The sequence below is a fragment of the Nerophis ophidion genome, linkage group LG23 (assembly GCF_033978795.1).
Source record: "Nerophis ophidion isolate RoL-2023_Sa linkage group LG23, RoL_Noph_v1.0, whole genome shotgun sequence".
Classification (NCBI taxonomy): domain Eukaryota; kingdom Metazoa; phylum Chordata; class Actinopteri; order Syngnathiformes; family Syngnathidae; genus Nerophis; species Nerophis ophidion.
In genome coordinates, this window is record NC_084633.1 from 37,505,869 (window position 1) to 37,531,084 (window position 25,216).

General features: G+C 44.1%; 1 protein-coding gene across 4 annotated transcripts in view; it reads right to left on the bottom strand.

Annotated features, from left to right (window-relative positions):
• Positions 1–5,136: 5,136 nt before the first annotated feature.
• Positions 5,137–25,216, bottom strand: part of si:dkey-89b17.4 (zinc finger protein 646) — a 62,023-nt gene continuing 41,943 nt past the window's right edge. The window contains exons 3-5 of one of the 4 annotated variants that reach the window (XM_061884312.1): positions 6,882–7,926; positions 6,653–6,746; positions 6,258–6,405 (exon numbers count right to left, since the gene is read on the bottom strand). In XM_061884312.1, coding sequence (XP_061740296.1) covers positions 6,684–6,746; positions 6,882–7,926 — 1,108 coding nt within the window. In that variant the 3' untranslated portion in view covers positions 6,258–6,405; positions 6,653–6,683. Of the gene's footprint in view, positions 6,406–6,652; positions 6,747–6,816; positions 7,927–25,216 lie in introns of all 4 variants that reach the window. The other 3 variants (XM_061884311.1, XM_061884310.1, XM_061884313.1) reach the window with 3 other exon arrangements.

Here is a 25,216-nt window from a genome sequence, read left to right on the forward strand (position 1 = left end):
GCAACAACTGCTCACGCTGCCCACCTTCAAATACCTGGGGAGCATAATGTCTGACACCCGCTCAATGGATGATGAGATCCAGAACCGCCTTAAGCAAGCATCAGCATCTTTTGGTCGTCAAGGAGAAGGGTTTTTCAGAACAGGGACCTCAAACTCCACACCAAAGTGCTGGTCTACAGAGCAGTATGCATCACTGCATTACTGGACAGATGTGAGGCATGGACTATCTGCAGCCGCCATCTGAAAAGCTTGGAGACTTTCCATGTAAGATGTCTGCAGAAAATCCTCGGCATCACGTGGAAGGACAGAGTGCCGCGCACAGAAGTGCTGGAGAGGGCAGGCAGCTGCAGTATGGAGTTCATCATGACCCAACATCAACTCGGGTCATCCGAATGCCCAGCCAGATTCCCACGCAGAATCCTCTATGGTCAGTTACTCCTAGGCCAACGCAGTGCTGGTGGGCAGAAGAAGTGGTTCAAAGACCAAATGAAGACCACACTGAAGAGATGCCAGATCAACCCCTCTTCACTGGAGGAACTTGCTTCCTGCCGAGACCTCTGGCGCTCCCACTCCTCACAGGGAGTGGATTATATAGAGGAACAGCGCACACAAGACCGTGGATTATATAGAGGAAAAGCGCACACAAGACCGTGGATTATATCAAGGAACAGCGCACAAGACCGTGGATTATATCGAGGAACAGGGCACACAAAACCGTGGATTATATCGAGGAACAGCGCACACAAGACCGTGGATTATATCAAGGAACAGCGCACAAGACCGTGGATTATATCGAGGAACAGGGCACACAAAACCGTGGATTATATCGAGGAACAGCGCACACAAGACCGTGGATTATATCAAGGAACAGCGCACAAGACCGTGGATTATATCGAGGAACAGGGCACACAAAACCGTGGATTATATCGAGGAACAGCGCACACAAAACCGTGGATTATATCAAGGAACAGCGCACAAGACCGTGGATTATATCGAGGAACAGGGCACACAAAACCGTGGATTATATCGAGGAACAGCGCACACAAGACCGTGGATTATATAGAGGAACAGCGCACACAAGACCGTGGATTATATAGAGGAACAGCGCACACAAAACCGTGGATTATATCAAGGAACAGCGCACAAGACCGTGGATTATATCGAGGAACAGGGCACACAAAACCGTGGATTATATCGAGGAACAGCGCACACAAGACCGTGGATTATATAGAGGAACAGCGCACACAAGACCGTGGATTATATCAAGGAACAGCGCACACAAGACCGTGGATTATATTGAGGAACAGCGCACACAAGACCGTGGATTATATCAAGGAACAGCGCACACAAGACCGTGGATTATATTGAGGAACAGCGCACACAAGACCGTGGATTATATCAAGGAACAGCGCACACAAGACCGTGGATTATATTGAGGAACAGCGCACACAAGACCGTGGATTATATCGAGGAACAGCGCACACAAGACCGTGGATTATATAGAGGAACAGCGCACAGAAGACCGTGGATTATATCAAGGAACAGCGCACACAAGACCGTGGATTATATCGAGGAACAGCGCACACAAGACCGTGGATTATATCAAGGAACAGCGCGCAAGACCGTGGATTATATCGACGAACAGCGCACACAAAACCGTGCATTATATCGAGGAACAGCGCACACAAGACCGTGGATTATATCGCGGAACAGCTCACACAAGACCATGGATTATATCGAGGAACAGCGCACACAAGACCATGGATTATATAGAGGAACAGCGCACACAAAACCGTGGATTATATCGAGGAACAGCACACACAAAATCGTGGATTATATCGAGGAACAGCGCACACAAGCCCGTGGATTATACAGAGGAACAGCGCACACAAAACCGTGGATTATATAGAGGAACAGCGCACACAAGGCCGTTGATTAAATCGAGGAACAGCGCACACAAGACCGTGGATTATATCGAGGAACAGCGCACACAAAACCGTGGATTATATCGAGGAACAGCGCACACAAGACCGTGGATTATATCGAGGAACAGCGCACACAAAACCGTGGATTATATCGAGGAACAGCGCACACAAGACCGTGGATTATATAGAGGAACAGCGCACACAAGACCGTGGATTATATAGAGGAACAGCGCACACAAGACCGTGGATTATAATGAGGAACAGCGCACACAAAACCGTGGATTATATACAGGAACAGCGCACACAAGACCGTGGATTATATCGAGGAACAGCGCACACAAGACCGTGGATTATATTAAGGAACAGCGCACACAAGACCGTGGATTATATCAAGGAACAGCGCACACAAGACCGTGGATTTTATCGAGGAACAGCGCACACAAAACCGTGGATTATATCGAGGAACAGCGCACACAAGACCGGGGATTATATAGAGAAACAGCGCACACAAGACCGTGGATTATATCGAGGAACAGCGCACACAAGACCGTGGATTATATCAAGGAACAGCGCGCAAGACCGTGGATTATATCGACGAACAGCGCACACAAAACCGTGGATTATATCGAGGAACAGCGCACACAAGACCGTGGATTATATCGCGGAACAGCGCACACAAGACCATGGATTATATCGAGGAACAGCGCACACAAGACCATGGATTATATAGAGGAACAGCGCACACAAGACCGTGGATTATATCGAGGAACAGCACACACAAAATCGTGGATTATATCGAGGAACAGCGCACACAAGCCCGTGGATTATACAGAGGAACAGCGCACACAAAACCGTGGATTATACAGAGGAACAGCGCACACAAGGCCGTTGATTAAATCGAGGAACAGCGCACACAAGACCGTGGATTATATCGAGGAACAGCGCACACAAAACCGTGGATTATATCGAGGAACAGCGCACACAAGACCGTGGATTATATCGAGGAACAGCGCACACAAAACCGTGGATTATATCGAGGAACAGCGCACACAAGACCGTGGATTATATAGAGGAACAGCGCACACAAGACCGTGGATTATATAGAGGAACAGCGCACACAAGACCGTGGATTATATTGAGGAACAGCGCACACAAAACCGTGGATTATATACAGGAACAGCGCACACAAGACCGTGGATTATATCGAGGAACAGCGCACACAAGACCGTGGATTATATTGAGGAACAGCGCACACAAAACCGTGGATTATATACAGGAACAGCGCACACAAGACCGTGGATTATATCGAGGAACAGCGCACACAAGACCGTGTATTATATCGAGGAACAGCGCACACAAGACCGTGGATTATATCGAGGAACAGCGCACACAAGACCGTGGATTATATCGAGGAACAGCGCACACAAAACCGTGGATTATATCGAGGAACAGCGCACACAAGACCGTGGATTATATCGAGGAACAGCGCACACAAAACCGTGGATTATATCGAGGAACAGCGCACACAAGACCGTGGATTATATTGAGGAACAGCACACACAAGACCGTGGATTATATTGAGGAACAGCGCACACAAGACCGTGGATTATATCGAGGAACAGCGCACACAAGACCGTGGATTATATCGAGGAACAGCGCACACAAAACCGTGGATTATATCGAGGAACAGCGCACACAAGACCGTGGATTATATCGAGGAACAGCGCACACAAGACCGTGGATTATATCGAGGAACAGCGCACACAAGACCGTGGATTATATCGAGGAACAGCGCACACAAGACCGTGGATTATATCGAGGAACAGCGCACACAAGACCGTGGATTATATTGAGGAACAGCACACACAAGACCGTGGATTATATTGAGGAACAGCACACACAAGACCGTGCGGCAAAGCGAGCGAAGAGGCATGCTCGCCAAGCCACCCCTGCTCGCCCCAGAACCTCCTTCACATGCCCGCTCTGTAACCGCATCTGTGGATCCAGGATCCGACTGTTCAAACATCAGCAGACTCACAAATAAAAGAAGATGGTCATCATCGAATCGATGGACAACCGTAAGCAAGTAAGTAAGCGTGCGTGAGTGGACAAATGTGACAATGTTTGTTTTTTGTGTGGGTGAGTGGACAAACGTTGACAATGTTTGTGTGTGCGTGAGTGGACAAATGTTGACAATGTGTGTGGGTGTCTGCATGAGTTGACAAACGACAATGTGTGTGTGTGCGTGCGTGCGTGCGTGGACAAACGTGACAATGTTTGTTTTTGTGTGGGTGAGTGGACAAATGTTGACAATGTGTGTCTGAGTGGACAAACATTGACAATGTTTGTGTGTGTGGGAGTGGACAAACGTTGACAATGTTTGTCTGTGTGTGTGTGTGTGGGTGAGTGGACAAACGTTGACAAGATGCCTGTGAGTGGACAAACGTTGACAATGTGTGTGTTTGGGTAAGTGGACAAACGTTAGCAATGTGTGTGTGAGTGGACAAACATTGACAATGTGTATGTGTGCAAATGGACAAACATTGACAATGTTTGTGTGTGAGTGGACAAACGTTGACAATGTGTGTGTGTGTGTGGGTGAGTGGACAAACGTTGACAACGTGTGTGTGAGTGGACAAACGCTGACAATGTGTGTGTGCATGAGTGGACAAACGTTGACAATGATTGTGTGTGTGTGTGGGTGGGTGTGCGGACAAACATTGACAATGTGTGTGTGAACAAACGTTGAAAATGTGTGTGTGTGGGTGAGTGGACAAATGTTGACAATGTTTGTGTGGGTGGGTGGCCAAACGTTGACAATGTGTGTGTGAGTGGACAAACGTTGACAATGTGTGTGTGAACAAACGTTGACAATGTGTGTGTGTGTGTGTGTGTGAGTGGACAAATGTTGACAGTGTTTGGGTGTGGGTGGGTGGCCAAACGTTGACAATGTGTGTGTGAGTGGACAAACGTTGACAATGTGTGTGTGTATGTGTGTGTGGACAGACGTTGACAATGTTTGTGTGTATGAACAAACGTTGACAATGTTTGTGTGTGTGAACAAACGTTGACAATGTTTGTGTGTGTGGACAAACGTTGACAATGTGTGTGTGCGCGAGTAGACAAACATTGACAATGTGTGTGTGTGTGTTCGAGTGTACAAAATGTGTGTTGAGGCGAATAAAGGCCAAGGGTGTTCCTGGGAGGCGAGTGTGTGTGCTAGTCATCTATTTATTGTGAGTAGAGGTCAAAGGTTATAAAAGATGTTTAGAAAAGGTCACATGACTGAGAGGAGGCGCGCGCACACACACACACACACACACAAAGTAGACGTCACATGACCTTGTCCTATCTAGCTGCTAACCATAAACACAGCACGCTACATGGACAGAGGGATTGTGGGTAATAGGAGCACTACACACTAGTCGTTACACATGTTAATCATATAAATAAATGAGGTCAATGGCCAGGAGGCGGAGCTTCAGTCCTTTTCCTGAAAAAGTCCACAGGTCAGGTCAGAGTTCACATGGCCGATGACACATGTGACGTTAGCAAAAAGGTGAGTCATGTGACCGCCACGAGTGTCTATAGCTCCGCCCCCTACATGGAAACCTGTGACAAAGGCCACCAGTGAAGACGAGACCCCGCCTCTGACCTCGGCTCCGCCCCTTGCGTCAACGGCACTGTCCGTTAGTCAGTGAGGCGAGCGGCGTTTAAAGGAAGGGTCCGGCGGGCAGGTAGTTGGCGTGCACCTTCATGTGGTGGCGCAGGTTGGACCTGGAGGAGAAGTGCTTGTCGCAGCGCGTGCACCTGAAGGGCTTCTCCTTGGTGTGCATGCGGCGGTGGCAGACGAGCTGCGTGGACACGCGGAAGGACTTGCCGCACTCGGGACACTGGTAGCGTTTGGGCTCAGTGTGGATGCGGCGGTGGTTCTTGAGGGACATCAGGTTGGGGAACTCCTTGTGACAGGAGCTGCACAAGAAGGTCCCGGTCTTGTGGCTGTTCTTGTGATTGACCAGGGAGCTGGCGTGGCGGTAGGACCGCCCACACTGATCACAGACGTGCGCCCTGGGCGCCAGTCCCTGCTCTTGCATCAAGGTGAGGTCCAGACCCGAGCCCCAGCCCGGCTGCGGACGGGGGAGGCGTGGCTTCTGCAGCTGGCCGTGGCTGATCTCCATGTGCAAGCGGAAGCTGGCCCGGGTGGGGAAGGCGCGCTGGCACGAGGTGCAGGTCAGCTCCCGCTGCTTCTGGTGCACCCGCCGGTGGTTGTAGAGCTGCGAGGAGACGCGGAAACCTTTGCCGCAGTCATGGCAGCGGTGGCGGCGGGTCTCCGAGTGGATGCGACGGTGGTTCTTGAGGGCCAGCAGGTTGGGGTAGGTCTTGAGGCACACGGCGCAGTGGTAGATGCCCAGCGTGTGGGTGTTCTTGTGGTTGAGGAGGGAGCTGGCGTGGCGGTAGGAGCGGCCGCATTGGTCACACCTGTGCACGCACACAACACACGCAGACGTTAGACGCGGGCGGCCGTGGACGTGCAGCTCACACAGGTATATGATCTGGAATCCGGCTGAGCCAGTCACGAGTGGCCAAAGCGGCAACTCGATGAGGGGGAGTGGCTGAACCGGGACAGGGAGCTACACCCTAACCACGCCCCCGTCCTGAACTGGTCTACACACATGAACACACAACATTCCACAGAGATGCTAACTGAAAGCAAACGGGATGACTTATCTGGTCTCTCTAATTCAATTTGTCCAAACTTCAGAAAAATCCGAATTCCGGCACGCGAATGGTCCCAAGGAAGCCGGATTGGAGATCATATACCTGGAATAGACACGTGAAAGCTACATTCATGGTCACTTCCAACAATGGCAAACGAGTGAGGACAACTCACGTGTACCGACATTCCTCGCCGTCCCCTGCGGCTGCCGTGGGCTTCCTCCGGACCTCCATGCCTACCTGGTTGTCCCCGCAGCGGTGTCTTGCCAGGCCCGACCGCCCCTGGAAACTCTTCCCGCAGGTGGGGCAGCCAAAAGGTGTGGCGCCCTCCTCGTGGACCTTCTGGTGGTTGCGGAGGAAGCGGGCCAGGCGGAAGGCTTTGCCGCAGGTGTGGCAGATGTGTTTCTTGCGCTGCGTGTGGATGCGCATGTGGTTGCGCAGCGCCATGTAGTTGGTGTACGGCTTGTCGCAGAAGTTGCAGCGGAAGTTGCCCGTCTTGTGCGTGTGCTTGTGGTTGAGCAAGGAGCTGGCATGCTTGTAGGCGCAGCTGCACAGGTCGCAGGCGTACGGCCGCTCGTCCGAGTCCAGGTCGGCCGAGCTCCTTTCGATGCTGACGTTGGTGGAGCTGCCGGCCGACGAGGACGAGGGCAGGTGCTGGGCGGGGCAGTCGTGCGCCGCCAGCTCGTTGGCCGAAGGGAAGCCTTCGCAGCAGCCGTCGCACTCGAAATCCATCTGGGCGCCGGGGCCCTGCGGCCCCTTGCACAAGCCGGCTGTGGTGTGCGTGGCCAGCTGCCTCTGAGTGCGAAAACCTTTCCCGCACTCCTGGCAGTTGTGCTTCTTCTGGGCGAAGTGCAGCCGCAGGTGGTTCTTCATGGCCAGCCGGTTGGGGTAGGTGGAGTTACACACGTTGCAGTGGTACTCGCCGATCTTGTGCAGGTTCTTATGATTGGCCAGGCTGCCCGCGTGCCTGTAGGTCTTCCCGCATTCCTCGCAGGCGAAAGGCCGGCGTCCGCTCTCGGCCGGGTCGAACTTCTGAGGCCGAGACGTTCCGGCGGACGAGTACGGCTTTTTGAAGCCCTGCTGAGAATATTTGATGTTGAGGGCGGGGCCCTTGGACGACTCCCCTCGCATGCTCTGCAGCTGAGACGGCCCCGGCTGCTGAAAGCGGGAAACACCGGGGCCGCTGCGAACCAGACCTTTGGCCCGGTGTTCCTCGTGGAGACGCAGGTGGTTGATGAGCTGTTTTTGGATCTTGAAGGCTTTCCCGCATTCTTCACACTTGTGCCTAGAGCGGGAAAAAACAAAGGTATGTTTCATTCTTGTATCAACATGCTGCTTACTACTCGCAGGAACATCGATTCACTCCTCCCATACCAACAGGAAGTACTTCCGATAGTTCACTACTCCCGTACAAACAGGAAGTACTACCAACAGTTCACTACTCAACAGTTCACTACGAAGAAGAAGTACAAACAACAGTTCACTATTCCGATACAAACGGGAATCAGTACCGATAGTTAACTACTTCGATACGAACAGGAAGTACTACCAACAGTTCACTACTCAACAATTCCCTATAAACAGGAAGTACTACCAATAGTTCACATTTCCGATGAAAACCGGAAGTACTATCAATAGTTCACTACTCCGATACAAACGAGGAAAGTACTACAGATAATTCACTACTCCGATACAAACCGGAAGTACTACCAACAGTTCACTACTCCGATACAAACAGGAAGTACTACCGATAGTTCACTACTCAACAATTCACTATAAACAGGAAGTACTACCAATAGTTCACATTTACGATGAAAACCGAAAGTACTATCAATAGTTCACTACTCTGATACAAACGGGGAAAGTACTACAGATAATTCACTACTCCGATACAAACGGGGAAAGTACTACAGATAATTCACTACTCCGATACAAACCGGAAGTACTACCAACAGTTCACTACTCCGATACAAACAGGGAGTACTACCGATAGTTCACTACTCAACAATTCACTTAAACAGGAAGTACTACCAATAGTACACATTTACGATGAAAACCGAAAGTACTATCAATAGTTCACTACTCTGATACAAACGGGGAAAGTACTACAGATAATTCACTACTCCGATACAAAGGGGAAGTACTACCAACAGTTCACAACTCCGATACAAACAGGAAGTACTACCGATAGTTCATTACTCCGATATAAACAGGAAGTACATCTGATTGTTCACTAGTCTGATACAAACAGGACGTGCTACCAATAGTTCACTACTCCGATAAAAACCGGAAGTACTACCAACAGTTCACTACTCCAATTCAAACAAGGAAGAACTACCAATAGTCACTACTCCCATACAAAGAGAAAGTACTACCAACAGTTCACTTTTCTGATAGAAAGAAGGAAATATTAACAATAGTTCACTACTCCGATACGAACAGGAAGTGTTACCAAAAGTTCACTACTCCGCTACAAACAGGAAGTACTACTAATAGTTCACTCCTCCAATACAAACAAGAAGTACTACCAACAGCTCACTACTCCGATACAAATAGGACGTACTATCAAGAGGTCACTACTCCGGTACAAACAGAAAGTACTACCAACAGTTTATTACTCCGATACAAACAGGAAGTACAAACAATAGTTCACTAATCCGATACAAACAGGAAGTACAGCCAATGGTTCACTACTCCAATAAAACACAAAGTACTAGCAACAGTTCACTACCAACACTTCACTGCTACAATATAAACAGGAAACACTAAAAATTGTTCACAACTACGATACAAACAGGAAAGACTACCGATAGTTCATTATTCCGATACTAACAGGAAAGACTACCGGTAGTTCATTAGTCCAATACTAACAGGAAGTACTTCTGGTAATTCACAACTCCTATACAAACAGGCAGTACTACCAATAGTTCACTACTCTGATACAAACAGTAAGCACTTCCGATTGTTCACTGTTATGATACCAAGAGGAAGTACTACAAATAGTTCACTACTTCGATACAAACAGGAAGGACTACCAACAGTTAACTACTCCGATTCAAACAGGAAATACTTACGATAATTCAATACTCCCATGCAAACAGGAAGTACTTCTGGTAGTTCACAACTCCTATACAAACAGGCAGTACTACCAATAGTTCACTACTCCGATACAAACAGTAAGCACTTCCGATTGTTCACTGCTATGATACCAACAGGAAGTACTATAAATAGTTCACTACTTCGATACAAACAGGAAGGACTACCAACAGTTAACTACTCCAATTCAAACAGGAAATACTTACGATAATTCAATACTCCCATGCAAACAGTAAGTACTACCAATAGTTCACTACTTGAATACAAACAGTTCTACAAATAGTTCAGTACTCCGATAAACACAGGAAGTACTAACAACAGTTCACTACTCCGATACAAACAGGAAGTACTACCAATAGTTCACTGCTACGATACGACCAAGAAATACTAACAATTGTTTACTACTCCGATACAAACAAGAAGTACTACCGATAGTTCACTAATCTGATACTAACAAGAAGTCCTTCCGATAGTTCACGACCCTGACACTTACAGGAAGTACTTCTGATAGTTCACTACTCCGATACAAATAGGAAATACTACTAATAGTTCAGTACTCCAATACAAAAAGTAAGTACTACAAACAGTTCATTACTATGAAAAAAACGGGAAGTACTACCATCAGTTCACAACTTCGATTCAAACAGGAAGTACTACAGCTACATCACTACTTCGATACAAACAGGAAGTACTACCGATAGTTCAACACTCCGATACAAACAGGAATTACTACCAATAGTTCACTACTCCGATTCATACAGGAAGTACTACCAATAATTGACTAGTCCGATAAAAACAGGAAGTACTACCAATAGATCACTACTTTGATACAAACAGGAAGTATGACCAAGAGTTCACAATTCTTATATAAATAGGAAGTAGTACCAATAGTTCACAACTTTGATACAAACAGGAGAAACTACCAACTGCTTACTACTCCGATACAAAAGGGAAGTACTACCATCAGTCCACTACTCCGATACAAGCAGGAATTTCTACCAATTAGGGCTGCAACAACGAAAACAATTAAAATCGATTATAAAAATAGTTTGCGCTTAATGTAGTCATTGATTCATTGGCTGTATGCTATGGGCATGTGCTGCGGCTAAGTCTCATGTGTGGCAGCGAGCCAGCCAATGATGTGTCATGTGCAGCTCATGTGACCACGCCCTCTCCTTTGTGGAAACATTGGAAAAATGGAAACAGTACAGATAGTTCAGCGGAGAAACATCTCGAGGTTGTTGCTTCAATGGAGAAAAATGTACGCTATGGGTGTCAAACTCTGGCCCGCGGGCCAAATCTGGCCAGCCGTGTAATTTAATTTGGCCCTTGAGCCAATATCAATTTAGCATTAGAGCTGGCCCGCCGGTGTTATACAGCGTCGGTGCCGCTTTAACACCGCATTAACCGCTAATACTCATACTTGCCAACCCTCCTAATTTTCCCGGTAGACTCCCGAAGTTCAGTGCCCCTCCCGAAAATCTCTCGGGGCAACCATTCTCCCAAATTTCTACCGATTTCCACCTGGACAACTATATTGGGGACGTGCATTTAAGGCACTGCCTTTAGCGTTCTCTACAACCTGTCTTCACGTCCGCTTTTCCACCATACTAACAGCGTGTCACATAATATTTGTGGCTTTTACACACGCACACACACACACACACACACACACACGCACGCACACGCACAAGTGAATGGACGGCATACTTGGCCAACAGTCATACAGGTCACACTGAGGGTGGCCGTATAAACAACTTTAGCACTTTTACAAATATGCACCACACTGTGAACCCACTCCAAACAAGAATGACAAACACATTTCGGGAGAACATCTGCGCCGTAACACAACAGAACAAATACCCAGAACCCCTTGCGGCACCAACTCTTCCGAGAAACTTCCAGCAAACTGACCCATAATTAACGTTTTATTCATGCATTTTCTCTTGCTACTTCAAAGCTTGAATGTTTGGTTCATTCATTATTGTTATTTTATTTTCAAATGTATTATTAGCCTGTGGGAAAAAATGTGATATTTACCTCAGAAGATTGCAAATAGAAAAAAAGGCATAACATTTTTAGTTAAATTTTATTTGATATGCCATTGATATTTTTTATTATTATTATTATTTGAAACTGGATTTTGCATGTCACTAAAGTTATATAAGCCTTGCTTGTTCAATATTTAATGCAAAACTTGTTTGGGTCCCTATTAAAAGGTTATTTTGTTCAACCCTTGGCCCGCGGCTTTGTTCCGCTTAAAATTTTGGCCCACTCTGTATTTGAGTTTGACATCCCTGCCTTAAGTCGTCCAAAGTGTCGGAGCACTTTACTTTAAAGACTTCAAAGAAGACAGTTTCCTGCAAAATGTGCAGCATGGACCTCGCGTGGCACGAAGGACAACATTGCTTCAACATTGCTTCGGCAGCACCTGAAGCGGAGCCATGGATGAAGAGAACTCACGGTACGTAACTTTTTTAAGTCCATAGTCCGAGTATATTGATCCGTTGTGTCCGTCTTTGTGTGTTTTTAATCTTTTGCTAACGAGGAGATTTCTTTTAAGAAAGCGCAGCAGCAACTGTTGTGTATTAACTTTCAGAGTGTTAGGAACTTTTTGGAGAGTGCGGTGACTTCATTTTCTGTGTTGTTTTGAGTCGCAACAGGCATTTATAAGTTCACCTTTTTTGTGAGTAACGTTAACGTTATGTCTTTGTTGCAACGCGGGACTGATAATGTGTCTCCGGCACATTTGACTCCGTTTTCAGAGAGAAAATGCACGGTTACCAATTTGGAAATAAACGTAACGGACAGAAATATCTCAGGTTGGTTTCATAATGGATCAATGTAGCCGGCCCAATAAAGCTATATAAATCTATTTAGACTTGAGTTTGATTGATTGATACTTTTATTAGTAGATTGCACAGTACAGTACATATTCCGTACAATTGACCACTAAATGGTAACACCCCAATAAGTTTTTCCACTTGTTTAAGTCGGGGTCAATGTAAATCAATTCATGGTACAAATATATACTATCAGCATAATACAGTCATCGCACAAGTTAATCATCATAGTATATACATTGAATTATTTACAATCCGGGGGGTGGGATGAGGAGCTTTGGTTGATATCAGTACTTCAGTCATCAACAATTGCATCAACAGAGAAATGGACATTAAAACAGTGTAGGTCTTACTTAGTAGGATATGTACCGCCAGCATAGTGAGTTCAGATAGCATAAGAACAAGTATATACATTAGAAGTACATTTGATTATTCACATTAGGTTATTTACAATCCGGGGAGATGGGATGTGAATGGAGGAGGGTATCACTAAAGGGTTGAAGTTGCCTGGAGGTGTTGTTTTAGAGCGCTTTTGAAGGAATATAAAGATGCACTTACTTTTACACCTGTTGGGAATGCATTCCACATTGATGTGGCATTGAAAGAGAATGAGTTAAGACCTTTGTTAGATCAGAATCTGGGTTTAACAAGGTTTTCTGGAGCTCCCCCTGGTGTTGTGGTTATGGCGGTCATTTACGTTAAGGAAGTAGTTTGACATTGAATTATTTACAATCCGGGGGGTGGGATGAGGAGCTTTGGTTGATATCAGTACACGGTCTAGCTCCATCTTATCTTGCCGATTGTATTGTACCATATGTCCCGGCAAGAAATCTGCGTTCAAAGGACTCCGGCTTATTAGTGATTCCCAAAGCCCAAAAAAAGTCTGCGGGCTATAGAGCATTTTCTGTTCGGGCTCCAGTACTCTGGAATACCCTCCCGGTAACAGTTCGCGATGCCACCTCAGTAGAAGCATTTAAGTCTCACCTTAAAACTCATTTGTATACTCTAGCCTTTAAATAGACTCCCTTTTTAGACCAGTTGATCTGCCGTTTCTTTTCTTTTTCTTCTATGTCCCACTCTCCCGTGTGGAGGGGGTCCGGTCCGATCCGGTGGCCATGTACTGCTCGCCTGTGTATCGGCTGGGGACATCTCTGCGCTGCTGGTCCGCCTACGCTTGGGATGGTTTCCTGCTGGCTCCGCTGTGAACGGGACTCTCGCTGCTGTGTTGGATCCTCTTTGGACTGGACTCTCGCGACTGTGTTGGATCCATTGTGGATTGAACTTTCACAGTATCATGTTAGACCCGCTCGACATCCATTGCTTCCCTCCTCTCTAAGGTTCTCATAGTCATCATTGTCACCGACGTCCCACTGGGTCATTATTGTCACCATCCCACTGGGTGTGAGTTTTCCTTGCCCTTATGTGGGCCTACCGAGGATGTCGTGGTGGTTTGTGCAGCCCTTTGAGACACTAGTGATTTAGGGCTATATAAGTAAACATTGATTGACATGTACTTGGGTATCAGGGAGGTGTAGCGGATTTTATAGACGGCTCAGTGCGAGTTGTTTTACTCTAAAAGTAACCGGACTAGCTTGTTCTGGGATGTTTGGAGTCTAGATTTGAGGGTTTTGGAGGTGCTGGGGTACCAGGAAAAAGTGTTGAATGAGAGTTCCCGCTAGAACAGGGGTCTGCAACCCGCGGCTCCGGAGCCGCATGCGGCTCTTTGACCACTCTGATGTGGCTCAGCCGCATACTTGCCGACCGCCCGGAGAAGTCCGGTAGATTTCCAATATTAATGTCTCTATCAGAAATCTCCCGGGTAAACATTTTTCGATTTTCACCCAGACATCAACTTTGACGGCCTGCCGTGATGACAATGCCGCTAACACCCTTTCTACATGTCATCGCGCCAGGATTTTTACCATGCTATCTGAGTGCCGGCCGTCCGGTCACATTTTGGATGGGACCTCTATCTGAACGCATTCGCAACTGCAAGGCATACTTGTCCAACAGCCATACAGGTCACACTGAGGGTTAAATAAATAAATAAATGGGTTGTACTTGTATAGCGCTTTTCTACCTTCAATGTACTCAAAGTGCTTTGACACTACTTCCACATTTACCCATTCACACACACATTCACACACTGATGGAAGGAGCTGCCATGCAAGGCGCTAACCAGCACCCATCAGGAGCAAGGGTGAAGTGTCTTGCTCAGGACACAACGGACGTGACGAGGTTGGTACTAGGTGGGGATTGAACCAGGGACCCTCAGGTTGCGCACGGCCACTCTTCCACTGCGCCACACCGTCCTTGTGATATAAACAACTTTAAAACTCTTACTAATACACGCCACACTGTGAACCCACACCAAACAAGAATGACAAACACATAAGGAGAACATCCGCACTATAATAATAATAATAATAATAATAATGATGGATTAGATTTATATCGCGCTTTTCTATTGTTGGATACTCAAAGCGCTCACAAGAATTGGGAACCCATCATTCATTCACACCTGGTGGTGGTAAGCTTTTATATGTAGCCACAGCTGCCCTGGGGTAGACTGACGGAAACGTGGCTGCCAGTTTGCGCCTACGGCCCCTCCGACCACCACCAATCAGTCATTCATCATTCATTCACCAATGTGAGCGGCACCGGGGGCAAGGGTGAAGTGTCCTGCCCAAGGACACAACGGCAGCGATTTGGATGTCAATAGGTGGGAAGCGAACCTGCAACCCTCAGGCTTCTGGCACGGCCGCTCTACCCACTACGCCATGCCGCCCCACTATAACACAACATAAACACGACAGAACAAATACCCAGAATCCCATGTATCCTGACTCTTTGAGACTCCATTATACACCCAGCTACCACCAAGCCAACCCCGCACACCTCAACCGACGCACAGTGTAACCTGTATTGCTGTTGAATAAGAATCCCTTGCAGTCTCTTACGTGTGTCTGCAATAGCCTCGTCAAACAATTCTTTGGGCCGGCAAGCTATTTGTACAAGCCGTAGAGGGCGGTAGTGACATCATTGTACGCTCTTATTATTGTTCATTGGGTGAACGCCAGCGTACATTCGAGAGAATAATTACTGTGAAATTCGGGAGTCTCCCGGGAAAATTGGGACGGTTGGCAGGTAAGACGCTGTCAAGCGGCATTCATATAAACCTCGCGGGCCGCACTAACATTAAATTTTCATTTTAGGTGCGGGCCGCGTGTCTGAGACCCCTGGTTTATACACAGCACAAAGCAAAAAAAAACTCTGTATGCAGTATTATTTCATTATAAATTTCAAAAGAGTTATGTGGCTCCCATTGTTTTCTTTACTTTGTGAAACGGGTCAGAATGGCTCTTTGAGTGGTAAAGGTTGCCGACCCCTGCGCTAGAACCTTCCAGGTGCTGTTGTTGACTAGAGAGGAGATTCTGTAGAGGAATCTCGTTCTTTGGTTGACCTTTTTGATGACCTTGGTTGCCATTTTATCACAGGAAAGAATAGCCTCTAGAATGGAACCTAGGTAAGTGATCTCATCTTTCCTAGTGATAACAATGTCACCCACTTTTATAGTGAAGTCACTGACTTTAAGAAGGTTGATATGGGACCCAAATAGGATGGATTGCGTTTTACCTAAGTGTAATGATAGCTTGTTGTCAGCGAGCCAGGTGCAAATATTAAGGAGTTCAGCACAGAGGATTTGTTCCATCTGCTGGCCCTGCTGGTATCCTTGCCGGATGCCAGCAGGGCCGAGTCATCCGCAAACAGGAACAATTCACAGTGGCATGCTGACGACATGTCAATTATGTATATTAGGAACAGTAATAGTCCTAGTATACTGCCTTGGGGGACTCCACAGCTTACTGAAAGGGGAGGGGCACCTCTACCACCTGTTTCCTCCCCTCCAAAATGCATCCAGCTCCATGAGGTTTTATCAAATCCGATTGCTCTGAGTGACACTTTATAGGGGTGTAACGGTACACAAAAATTTCGGTTCGGTACGTACCTCGGTTTAGAGGTCACAGTTCGGTTCATTTTCGGTACAGTAGGAAAACAAAAAAATATACATTTTTTGGTTATTTATTTACCAAATTTGTAAACAACGGCTTTATCCTTTTAACATTGGGAACACTATAATTATTCTGCCCACGTTAATCCACATTAAACTGCCTCAAGTTGGTGCTTTGATTAAATAAAATGACAAAACCTTTCTTCTACATATAAAAAGTGCAACATTAAACACTTTCAAGTCAACTCATCATGCTTAATTTATTACAGCATTTGGGAAGCCTGTAGTTGACTTTTATTATACACACACACAGGGAAATGAGCTAACTTAACGCTAAAAGCTAATTAGCCTTCACCTCAACCCAGAACTATGAGAGAGCTGAGCTGCAGTTTAAGTTTCTAGAAGGTCAACGGGCTCATAGTGATATTTGTAATAGTTGTGACTGGGAAGTGTTTTTTTTATAATTTGGGGAGTGTACGATGTCAGCTGCTCACCTGCAAAACACATATCTCCTCATCTTGACGCCGGAGCACTGACTAGATGCGTTCTGAATACGCACTACTGATTGGCTGTTACATCGCTCTGAATACGCACTGCTGATTGGCTTTGTATGTAACCAATCAGATGGTTGTGTGGGCGGGACAATGCTGGGTGCTCACTGCTCAGAGGCAGATGCAGAGCAGCTTGTTAAGACTTTAGTTTACAAACTCGTTCGATAAACCCTCGTACCGAACCGAAACCCCCGTACCAAAACGGTTCAATACAAATACACGTACCGTTACACCCCTACTTTAGTAAAACTAAACGTTATGAAGGTGCTAGAATATTTCATGCTATTATTCAGAGGTAGCCTAAAGTAAATCCTTTATTATTCAGAACAGAAACGTGTACTATATCTGATCCAGTTCTGATCTGATGAGTTACATTTCTATGTTGTTATTGGTGTATTCTGCAACTCCAATGGCCATTTATTTATTTTAGCTGTGTTTTTTAATGTGGTGGCATATTTGTCTTTTACCTCAGAAATGATTAATAAAATCAACTGGGTATTAGTGGGGGCCCTTAGGGAGATTTTAGGGTGTTTTTGTTCACTTTTGTCTAAAAGCGCCAAATTTGGCACAGGTGTCGCTCAGGGCATACCTGAACACGCTTTTGTCTCTACATTTGAACCAGATGAGCTACAAATCCAAACTTGGTGTCTATTTCATATTTTCTGACAATTTTGAATATGATGGAAAAATCATCTTTATGATTGGGTGTGTCTGGAAACCTACTGTAATTAGCATTGTTCCAAGATGGCAGCGATGTAAAAATTAGGTGTACCTAAGCTTTTGATACTTTTGGCAAACTATTTTAGGGTTTTTGAGCATCAGAAACATACTGGAATGATCAGATTTATGATCATGTATTTATTAGAGCACTTTCATTTCCATATTAACTACATTTCAATTATCTACCAAAATGTATTGCGTACATATTTCAACACGGATAGAATGTAAAGCTACAGATATATTTCATTGTAACATTAGTAAAAGTAGAGAAAGTCAGTGTTACCCCCCACCCCAACTTTATTTTCATGTAATGCATTTTTTAGTGTAGCTATTATCAAACAATATGGCCTCCACATCATCTGATAGTAATAGTAGCATCAATGTTGTCCCTGCCAATTAAAGTCTGATGACCACTTACAAACACCCAAAAGCGAATGACTTTTGTCGCTAGAAAAGGATCTCAAAGATTTCATTGAAATTGCGAATGCTATACCTCCATGTATAAATGTCGCAATTGATCCATTGAATGATGGTTCAGGTATGGCATCAACACTTGCATTAAATAAGGCCAAATACCACAAACGCTGCAGAAGCGACTGTAGTAGTTCTCGTGCTAAAAGGGCTAGAAAGCATGAGGATCATTCTGTCCCCTTCTTATTAAAGGGGAACATTATCAGCAGACCTATGTAAGCGTCAATATATACTTTGATGGTGCAGAAAAAAGACCATCTATTTTTTTAACCGATTTCCGAACTGTAAATGGGTGAATTTTGGCGAATGAAACGCCTTTCTGTTTATCGCGCTGGAAGCGATGACATCAGAATGTGACGTCGCCGAGGTAACACACCCGCCATTTTCATTTTCAACACATTACAAACACCGGGTCTCAGCTCTGTCATTTTCCGTTTTTTGGACTATTTTTTGGAACCTTGGAGACATCATGCCTCGTCGGTGTGTTGTCGGAGGGTGTAACAACACTAACAGGGAGGGATTCAAGTTGCACCACTGGCCCGAAGATGCGAAAGTGTCTGCCGCCAGACCCCCATTGAATGTGCCGGAGTGTCTCCACATTTTACCGGCGATGCTAAGGCAGACATGGCACAGAGATGTATGGATAACCTGCAGATGCATTTGCAACGATAGTCAACGAAATCACAAAGGTGAGTTTTGTTGATGTTGACTGCCAGCTAATCGATGCTAACATGCTACGCTAATCGATGCTAACATGCTATTTACCGGCGGTGCTAAAGCAGACATGGCACAGAGATGTATGGATAACCTGCAGATGCATTTGCAACTATATTACGTTTCCTTCCACCCACATTTAATGCGAAAAAAACACTTACCAATCGACGGATTTAAGTTGCTCCAGTGTCACGAGATGCGAAAGTCCTGATCGTTTGGTCCGCACATTTTACCGGCGATGCTAACGCAGCTATTCGGCCATGCTATGGCTATGAATAGCGTCAATAGCTATTCGCTCAATAGCTTCAGTTTCTTCTTCAATACTTTCATACTCCAACCATGTGTTTCAATACATGCGTAATCTGTTGAATCGCTTAAGTCGCTGAAATCCAAGTTTGAATCCGAGCTAATGTCGCTATATCTTGCTGTGATATTCCCATTGTTTGTTTACATTGGCAGCACTGTGTGACGTCACAGGGAAATGGACAGTGTCTTCGCAGAGAGCAAAAAAAAGGCACTTTAAAGCTTTATTTAGGGATATTCCGAGACCGATAACATTTTGAAAAAAACTTTAAAAAATACAACAAGCCACTGGGAACTGATTTTTAGTGTTTTTAACCCTTTTGAAATGGTGATAATGTTCCCCTTTAAGTCCTAAAAAGCTTCAATCAAATCATCCCCAAACCACTGGTATTCATTGTGTGATATATGAACATTTAATATAAACATTAGAAAGGAATCATGCATGTTGCACCAGATTTTACTCATTACACTGCCCAAGTTACGTCCAATGTCTTCAGAATAGCAAAATGCCACTTGGGAATATGCAAATTAGGGGTCTAGACACACCCAGAAATAAAAATGAGCATTCAAACACATTTTTAATTGTCAAAACAGATGAAATACCAATTTCGTTGAATTGCCGCCGGGTATATAGTATGCGCTTGCCTAGAATTACTGCCGGGTAAAACTCATTTAGCCAAATAATCAGCGCATGTTTAGCAATACCGCCGGCTCAGGATTAACGCCGGGTCAAACTCCTTTCAAAAAATATTATTTTTATTAGCGCATGTCTAGAATTTCCGCCGGGTCAAACTCATTTCGCAAAATAATTAGGAGTGACACTTCCCCTGTCATCATTTTCAAAATGGAGGAGGCTGATTTCAATAATTTGAAATCGCATAAAGGGAAGAAGATTAAAAGCTATTCAGTAGGATTTAAGGTCCAAGCTATTGAATATGCTAAAAAGAACAGTAAGCAGCTATGTTTTATTAATATACCGTAGCTGCGTGTGTCAAATATGAGTCATTAAATGACTCCTGCCTCCTGGTGGTAGAGGGCGCTAGGGATCCTTCTTGCGACAACTCAAGTGACAAGCAGCAAGAGTGAGCAGCGATCGTTTATTTTTTCCTCTCGCTTGCACTTTTAACATGGAGGATTACATACCTAAAACAAAACAGTTTTCTTAACTGGATTTTCAATCAAAGCAGGAGGTAATAAAGGAAGATCTCCATCGAGAAAGAGAGACTTTTAAAACTGAAGAAATAAAGATAAGGAAGACTTCTAAAAACAAGTTATCCATGCTTTTGATCAGAAGGAGCTGCACATGGACTTCATTTATAAGTAAAGGTAAGACCATAATAACGTTTTTTTTTATTGAATGTGCTTTTCATGATGGTATACTTACATCACACTAAAATTTATAAGCGCAGGCCTGAATTTACCGCATGCCTTTGGTAAGCGTCGGAGTGAAAAGAGGTTTTAAAATAATTAGCGCATGCTTGCCTTTACCGCATGCTTTTGGTAAACGCCAGAGTGAGAAGAGGTTTTAAATTAATTAGCGCCCTGGCGGCTATTCAAGGAAATATGGTAGACACCAAGTTTACATTTGTAGCTCATCTGTTTCAAATGTTAGAGACAAAAGCTGTTTCAAGTGGCGGCCATATTTGCAGCTGTGGCGAACCCAAAGGTCACCGGCGAGGGCGCCCTAGCTAAATCATTTAAGTATGCCCTGAGCTACACCTGTGCCAAATTTGGCACTTTTAGACAAAAGTAAACAAAAATATCCTTAAGGGCCTCCACTATATGTATTGAGTTACATGTAAATGATGCTACGATGTACGTTCATAATATGGTTTCTCTCATTTCAGAAAGAAACAAGCCAGCATTAGCGACTTGGTACAAAGGAAGGTGTGCACACCACGGCAAGCGGCTGCACTGACTGATGCTACCTGAATATGTTGCTAACTGACATGGTGGAGGATGAAGGTTTTAGACAAATGAATCACGTCCTCAACCCTGGTTACACTCTTCCCTGGAGGATTCATTTTACCAAACTGATGGAGAGGAAGTACGAGCAGACATTCCATGCAGTGTAGACTGACATTAAGCCACCCAGAGCAAAATTGCTCTCACTACTGATGTGTGGACAAGTGTAGCCTTCCCTGGCAATACATGCCACTACATTGGAGACGAATGGAACATGAAGTCAATCTGCTATACGACCATGCCACTAGAGGAAAGACATTCAGCATCCAACATTGCAGAATGGTTGGAATAGGTAATAGCCAGGTTTGAAATTCTCCGAAGGAAAATTTTTGCTATTGTGCATGACAATGGTGCACTTTATGAAAAAAACAAAAACATTTTTGTAACACTTGGCTTGTTTTATTCAGCAAGTCGAAAGGACATGGTGACAGTATGTTTTTTTTTTTAAATAAAGTATTGCAAAGGATAGAAATGTAGTTTGTCTCTTTTATCCGATTATTACTCGAGTAATCGAAATAATAATCGACAGATTAATCGATTATCAAATTAATCGTTATTTGCAGCCATACTACCAATAGTTCACTACTACAATACAAACAGGAAGTACTACTAATAATTCACTAGTCCGTTACAAACAGGAAGTACTACCAATAGTTCACTACTCCGATACAGACAAGAAGTACTTCCGAGAGTTCACTACTTTGATTCATACAAGAAGTATAACCCATAGTTCACTATGCCGATACAAAGAGGAAGTATTAGCAATAGTTCACTACTGCAATACCAACAGGAAGTACTACTAATAATTCACTAGTTCGATACAAACATTAAGTACTACCAACAGTTCACTACTCCAATACAAATAGGAAGTACTACCAATAGCTCACTACTCCTATACTAACAGGAAGGATTTTTGATAGTTCACAACTCCTATACAAAAAGGAAGTACCACCAATAGTTCACTGCTACGATAAGAACAGGAAATACTAACAATTGTTAAAAACAGTAAGCACTTGCGATACTACTAAGAAGTACATCCGATAGGTAACTACCCTGATACAAACAGGATTTACCACCAATAGTTAACTACTCCGATATAAACAAAAAGTACTACCAACAGTTCACTGCTCCGATACAAACAGGAAGTACAACCGATAGTTCACTACTCAGATACAAACAGGAATTTCTTCCGATAGTTCACTACTCCGATACGTACAGGATGTACTACCAACAGTTCACTACTCCGATACAAACAGGAAGTACTACTAAGAGTTCATTACTCTGATAAAAACAGGAAGAACTACCTGCAGTTCACAACTTTGATACAAACAGGAAGTACTACAGCTAGATCACTACTCCGAAACAAACAGGATGTACTACCGATAGTTCAACACTCCGATACAAACAGGAATTAATACCAATAGTTCACTACCCCAATACAAACAGGAAGTATTTCCGGAAGTTCAGTACTCCCATACAAACAGGAAGTACTACCAATATTTCACTACTCCAATTCAAAGAGGAAGTACTACCAATAGTTCACTATTCCGATACAAGCAGGAAACAATACCAATAGTTGACTAGTCCGATACAAACAGGAAGTATGACTAAGAGTTCACTATTCTTATACAAAAGATAAAGTAGTACCAATAGTTCACTACTCCGATACAAACAGGAGGTACTACAGATAGATCATTACTCCGATACAAACAGGAAGTACTACCAACTGTTCACTACTCCGATACAATCAGGAAGAACTACAGATAGTTCACCACTCCTATACAAAAGGGAAGTACTACCATCAGTCCACTACTGCGATACAAACAGGAATTACTACCAATAGTTCACTACTACAATACAAATAGGAAATATTATCAATATTTCACTACTCCGATACAAACAGGAAGTACTACCAATAGATCACTACTCCGATACAAACAGGAAGTAGTACATATAGTTCACTATTCCGATACAAACAGGAAGTACTACAGATAGATCATTACTCCGATACAAACAGAAGAAAATACCAACTGTTCACTACTCCGATACAATCACGAAAAACTACAGATAGTTCACCATTCCGATACAAAAGGGAAGTACTACCATCAGTCCACTACTGCGATGCAAACAGGAATTACTACCAATAGTTCACTACTACAATACAAATAGGAAATATTATCAATAGTTCACTACTCCGATACAAACAGGAAGTACTACCAATAGTTCACTACGCCGATACAAACAGGAAATATTGTCAATAGTTCACTACTCCGATACGAACACGAAGTACTTCCGAGAGTTAACTACTCCGATACAAACAGGAAATATTAGCAATAGTTCACTACTGTAATACAAACAGGAAATACTACTAATGGTTCAATAGTCTGATACAAACACTAAGTACTACCAATAGTTCACTACTCCGATACACAGAGTAAGCACTTCCGATAATTCACTGCTACGATACGAACCGGAAATACTAACAATTGCTCACTACTCTGATACAAACAGTAAGCATTTCCGATACAAACAGGAAGTACATCCGAGACTTCACTACCCTGATACAGAAAGGATATACCACCAATTGTTCACTACTCCGATACAAACAGTAAGCACTTCCTATGGTTCACTGTTATGATACAAACAGGAAGTACGTCCGATAGTTCATTACTACCATACAAACAGGAAGTACTACCAATAGTTCACTACTCCGATTCAAACAGGAAGTACTACCAATAGTTCACTACACTGATACAAACAGGAAGTAATACCAATAGTTCTCGACTCAGATACAAACTGGAAACACTACCAATAATTGACTAGTCCGATACAAACAGGAAGAACTACAGATAGTTCACCATTCCGATATAAACAGGAAGTACTACCAACAGTTCACTACTCCGATACAAACAGGAAACACTACCAAAAGTTGATTAGTCCGATACAAACAGGAAGTACTACCAATAGATCTCTACTCCGATACAAACAGGAAGTACGAGCAAGAGTTCAGTATTCTTATACAAACAAGAAGTAATACCAACAGTTCACTCCTCAGATACAAACAGGAAACAATAACAAAAGTGGATTTTTCCGATACAAACAGGAAGTACTACCAATAGATCACTACTCCGATACAAACAGGAAGTATGACCAATAGTTCACTATTCTTATACAAACAAGAAGTACTAACAACAGTTCACTCAGATACAAACAGGAAACAATAACAAAAGTGGATTTGTCCGATACAAACAGGAAGTACTACCAATAGATCACTACTTCGATACAAACAGGAAGTATGACCAAGAGTTAACTATTCTTATACAAACAGGAAGTACTACCAATTGTTCACTACCCTTATACAAACGGGAGAAACTACCAACTGTTCACTACTCCGATACAATTAGGAATGACAGATAGTTCACCACTCCGATACAAAAGGGAAGTACTACCATCAGTCCACTACTGCGATACAAACAGGAAGTACTATCAATAGTTCACTACTACAATACAAACAGGAAATATTATCAATAGTTCACTACTCCAATACAAACAGCAAGTACTACCAATAGTTCACTACTTTGATAAAAAACAAGACGTACTTCAGAGAGTTCACTACTCCGATACAAACAGGAAGTATTAGCAATAGTTCACTACTGTAACACAAACAGGAAGTACTTCTAATAATTCACTAGTCTGATACAAACATTAAGTACTACCAATAGTTCACTACTCCGATACACAGAATAAGCACTTCCGATAATACACTGCTACGATACGAACAGGAAATACTAACAATTGCTCACTACTCTGATACAAACAGAAAGTACATCCGATAGTTCACTACCCTGATAAAGACAGGATATACCACCAATTGTTCACTACTCTGATTAAACAGTAAGC